The following is a 5,230-nucleotide window of genomic DNA, read 5'->3' on the forward strand; positions in this document are numbered from 1 at the left end:
AATGTAATCTAACTGGCTTCCTAACATGCACGCTAAACATGTAATACATATGCATACTGTTATACTAATCTTACCTGGATTCCGAATTCAGGTGTGCCGGTCAACCTGACTGGAACGAACTGCACGGCGGTTTACAGGCTCCTAAACCATAACAATCACAACACTAATAAGTGATACGCTAAATCACTTCCCGTGGACTTAAACTAGAAACTAAAAGTTTCCCTATCGATAAAAAGCATGGCAATACCCCAAATAACATAAAAACGAGAAACTGTAGGGTTCCTGAAAATCTCTCAACCGGCAGACCGGTTGCCCAACCAGAATTCCGGTTTTGGGAATTTCAGAACCCCATCCTGAATTCTAGATGCACAACTGGAATTCCGGTTCCTCGCAGGAAACTTTCACAAATTCACAACTTGCTCAAAACAAACCCAATTCAAACAAAACCTTCCAGACCTGCTATTTAGACCCTAAGGAACATTTCTAAAGCATCAAAACCGAGCTTCATGCAAACAAACCAAAATCACCATTAAAGCATCAAGCTTTGAGTTCCAAACTCAAACTTGATTAAACAACACTATCATGCCTTAAACCTTGTAATATCCGCTAACCCCGAAAGGGTATTTTTGTAATTTTATTTAGCTGAGAGTATTTTTTTTATGTTACATATTTATGGATTTAAATATGTATGAGATTATTTTTATGATGATATAATATTTGATTTTATTGGCATGTGTATAATGCCTAATAGATACATATGTCTGGATATTGTTATATGGGTATATTATTATTATTATTATTATTATTATTATTATTATTATTATTATACGTATTATTATTATTATTATTATTATCATTATTATTATTATTATTATTATTATTATGATTATTATTATCATTATTATTATTATTATTATTATTATGATTATTATTATCATTATTATTATTATTATTATTATTATGATTATTATCATTATTATTATTATTATTAACAGTATGCGATACGTATACACGAACGAATCGGAACCGAACGCCTATTTTGGTGGAATGGGAATCGCTCCACTTCGGTTCAATGCGATATTTTGCTTGGGTTTAAACACGATAGAAATTAGGTTTTAAACTCTATTTCCGTTCACCCAAAACAGAGAACCAACGAGAGAGAGAGAGAGAGAGAGAGAGAGAGAGAGCACGTATACGGCGTATACGGTACCGAAAACTTTCGTTTCTTCAAGCGGAGTGAAACCTGGGTGAACGTGGGGGTTTGGGATCACTTATATACGACCTAAGGAAGCTTTTTAACGTGGTATAAGGGGCGGAAGTCGTCGTTTTGAGATTCGCCATTTTTGAAGCTTCAAAGGTGCGGCTTAGTTACGGACTCGAATTCGAACGTGTTTAAGCTTGTTCTTGGGTCAAGGGAGGTTATATTTGAGTGCATGGGACCCTAAGGATTGTTTTTGACGTAAGAAAACGAAGCTTTAACGTCCAAAACGAAAATCCAAAATTTTGGACTCCATTAAAGACGGTACACCGCCAACGAAGAAGACAACCCCGATCTGCCCTCTCGGACCACTTTTCTTGATCGTTTTGAGGTCCTGAGCATTGTGGAGAGCTTCCCCAATCGAAAGGACGCTTCAAGAGCCATCGGAGACAAAGTTACACTTTACCGGCGACGAAACCGACGAGAACTCCGGCGACACTCCGTTCAGGGGTTTCTGGAGGTTATTTTTCGATTTTCTTTCAGTTCTTGACTTGTGCTAGGTGTTCTTAGGCCTACTATGAAGTTTGATAATTTTCTTGCAATTATTTGATTTATTATGAATTATTTGTGTTATTTATTAAATTAATTATGAAAAATACTTAGGGTGCTCAGAAAAATCTAGATTTATTTATGATATATAAACGGTTATAAAATTGGTAGATTGAATTTTCAGGCGATTATGTATTTTTCATGAATTATTGATGTTATTTCTTATTTTAATTATGAAAAATACCTAGGTTGCTTAGAAAATTCAAAGAAAATTAATTATGACTTATTACAGATTATAAAGTGTATTAGAAGAGTTAGATTCGGTTTTTAATTAATTTTGGTATTTTTTCATGAATTTACTTAATTAATGCTTAAGTTAATTATGAAAAATAGATAAGTGTAGTTAAAATAGTAAAATGTATTTTTGAAATACCATTTACTGTCTATGATATCAAAAGGAATATGTTTTATTATTTATTGGTTGTTGTAGGTATTTATTATAATTATTGGAGATTAATTAACTATTTATTTGGACTTTAATAAGAATAAATAGTATTTTAGTAAATTTTACGTAAAAATGTGTTGTATGAATTCATGTTTTACGTTAAGAATGTTTGTTTGAGTCCATGTAATATGTTTGTGTGAATCAAAATAATAAATGCTTATGTATGGTGTGTCATGCAAGTAAAATGGACCTATGTGTTACGTATTTTTACGTAAGTTTCTGTATGAGTTTAGAGATTCATACTTGAATGTATTTTGAGTGTATTGCTGTGTTAATGAATGTCTAGGATCTTGTTCTCAACAAGGAAATTCGTTGAGGTGCTCGAGGTAGCAAGTGTGGTCTTAGCAACTGAGGTAAGAAGAGTGGACATCTGTACACAGGGTGTATGTTATGCATACAACTTGGGTTGGTTTGTTATTTAATTTGATAGTGTTGTGATTTCCTTATATTTTGTGAGCATCATTAGCACGAGAATAATATTAGGGTCTTGCTGCTTGTGTGAGCATAACACTTGCAGGTTATAACATTATCATGGGTGAGTACAACTTATGGTAATTAATTGCCCTGTTGGATGCCAAGTGTGAGAATAACACAAGGCAGGGTAGGTTACCTCATGTCTGATCAACATGAGAGAATAGTTGATTATCGTATGTGAGTATAATGTGCGGTATGAGACTTGATGTGTGCATGTGAGAACAACATGCGTTGTGGATATATTTATGGAATGTGAATTACTGTTGATTAATATAAAAGAGCAAATTATGTCAAGTAACTAGTTAGGAGGGTTATGTCCTACATAGCTCTTCTTACTGGGCGTTAGCTCACGGGTACTCTGTGTGCAGGTAAGGGTAAGGCTAAGCAGTGAGAATGAAGAGCTCGAGGCGTGGACCGCATGTTAGGGGGCTGGCACAGTATTTTGCTTTTAATGTTTTTAACTGCTAAACATTTTGGAACTATTATTTTGACTTAACTAGTTCTTATTTAAGTTTACAGTACTAAAAGTATTTTGTTTTAAACAATGAGATCTCATGCTTGAATATTTTTCAATAAAGCAGTATTTGATTGTCTTTATCTTATTAAATTGTTTTATACGGACTATCCTATGTGACATCTCGGGAAATCGGGGTGTTACAATATGGTATCAGAGCAATACGGTCCTAAAGATTGTGGTTAGCCCTAACATGTAAAGTTCACCGCCATGAGACGAGCTCGACTCACTGTACTGTAAGTGGTTATTACTTATAATTAAGTTGCCTTGAATTTCTGCATGCGAGAGGGTAACATTATTTTCATGTAAAATTGATGATCAAAATGATCTTGATGTGTATTGGTTTGTGTGGTTCAGGAGTTTAGAAATGCCTCCTAGAAGGTCAGTTAGAGTGGGTCGAGGTCGAGGTCGAGGTCGAGGCCAAGGCCAAGGCCGAGATGATGGAGGGATCAATGAACCACCTCAAGCACCACAGGGATGGGAAGAGCGCATTGCCGCACTGGAAGGAATCATTCATAGGCAGGATGAAGAACTTCGTCAGCTGAGACGTCAACCGGAGCCGCCAGTCCAAATAAGGCAGGATGCAGAAAATAGAGACCCACCAGCTGCAGTGGTATATCCTGCTATAGAGGCTAGACATGAGTTGTTAGCAGAGAGATTTCGGAAACAACACCCACCTGAGTTTGAGGGAGGCATAGACCCGGTAGTGGCTGAGGAGTGGATAAGTCGCATAGAAAGCATTTTGCAGATGCTAAGGGTGGATGGGAATGACCGAGTGAAGTGTGCATCTTACATGCTGAGGAAAGATGCTCGTATCTGGTGGGAGGTGGTGGAACAAACAAAGGATGTAGATACCATGAACTGGAACGATTTCAAAAGGGTCTTTAATGAGAAGTATTATAACTCAGCAGTTCTAGCAGCAAAGGTCGATTAATTTACTGGGTTAGTCCAAGGGAGTCTTACTGTGACTGAGTATGCACAAAAATTTGATAGATTGGCGAAATTTGCTCCAGATCTGGTACCTACTGATAGAGTGCGAGCACATCGATTTGTGGAAGGCCTGAAACCAATGGTTGCTCGAGATGTGGAAATTGTGTCAAGGGGTCAATTCAGCTATGCTCAAGTTGTCGAAATGGCTCTTACGGCTGAGCGGAGTGAAAACAAAATTTGGAAGGAAAATGCTGCCAGGAGAGAATCTAAGAAAGGTGGAGCCAATTCTAATGACCACAAGAAACGGGGACAGGACCAGTCCGGGCAGCCAAGTCAAGACCAGAGGTACAAAAGTGATAACGACCAACGATTTAATGGCAGCAGTGGGCGAAACATTCCAGAATGCCCTAAATGTACCAAACGTCATCTCGGTGAGTGTCACGCAAAAGCATGCTACAAATGTGGAAAAGAAGGACACATCAAACGCAATTGCCCACTGTGGGGACAGACTGGGAACAGAGCAGAACCCAAGAAAGATGACAAGTATGTTCCAGCCAGAGTTTTTGCCATCACTCAAGCAGAAGCTGAGGCCAGTCCTTCGGTTGTATCAGGTCAGATTCCTATGGCCAACACCACTTGTAAAGTTTTGTTTGATTCTGGTGCAACTCATTCCTTTATTGCTAGCACAATTGTAAATCATATAAATGCACCGAGTGAATTATTTACTGTGGGGTTTGGGACCATGTTACCATCTGGGGAGGTTGTAATCTCTAGAAGTTGGCTTAGGGGTATACCTGTCAGGATAGATGGTAGAGAATTATTTGTAGACCTGATTGTATTAGATTTATTTGATTTTGATGTAATCTTGGGCATGGATTTTCTTACCAAATATGGAGCATCAATTGACTGCAAGCAAAAGAAAGTTGTTTTCACACCAGAAGATGGAGAGACCTTCGAGTTCAGGGGGGTAGGAAAGAAACCCCGCACTCCTATTATTTCCGCAATGAAGGCTGGGCAACTATTGCAGCGTGGGTGCTTAGGGTATCTAGTTAATGTGGTT

At 37.7% G+C, this 5,230-nt stretch overlaps 1 protein-coding gene across 1 annotated transcript; it reads left to right on the forward strand.

Annotated features, from left to right (window-relative positions):
* The first annotated feature begins 2,158 nt into the window (after nt 1–2,158).
* LOC133035639 (uncharacterized) lies at nt 2,159–4,406 on the forward strand. Its single transcript, XM_061111686.1, has 2 exons — nt 2,159–2,605; nt 3,598–4,406. Exon 2 carries the CDS (start codon nt 3,608–3,610, stop codon nt 4,172–4,174), a length of 567 nt encoding a protein of 188 aa, XP_060967669.1. The 5' UTR covers nt 2,159–2,605; nt 3,598–3,607; the 3' UTR covers nt 4,175–4,406.
* The last annotated feature ends 824 nt before the right edge of the window (nt 4,407–5,230 follow it).

This window comes from Cannabis sativa, chromosome 3 (genome assembly GCF_029168945.1).
Source record: "Cannabis sativa cultivar Pink pepper isolate KNU-18-1 chromosome 3, ASM2916894v1, whole genome shotgun sequence".
NCBI classification, from domain to species: domain Eukaryota; kingdom Viridiplantae; phylum Streptophyta; class Magnoliopsida; order Rosales; family Cannabaceae; genus Cannabis; species Cannabis sativa.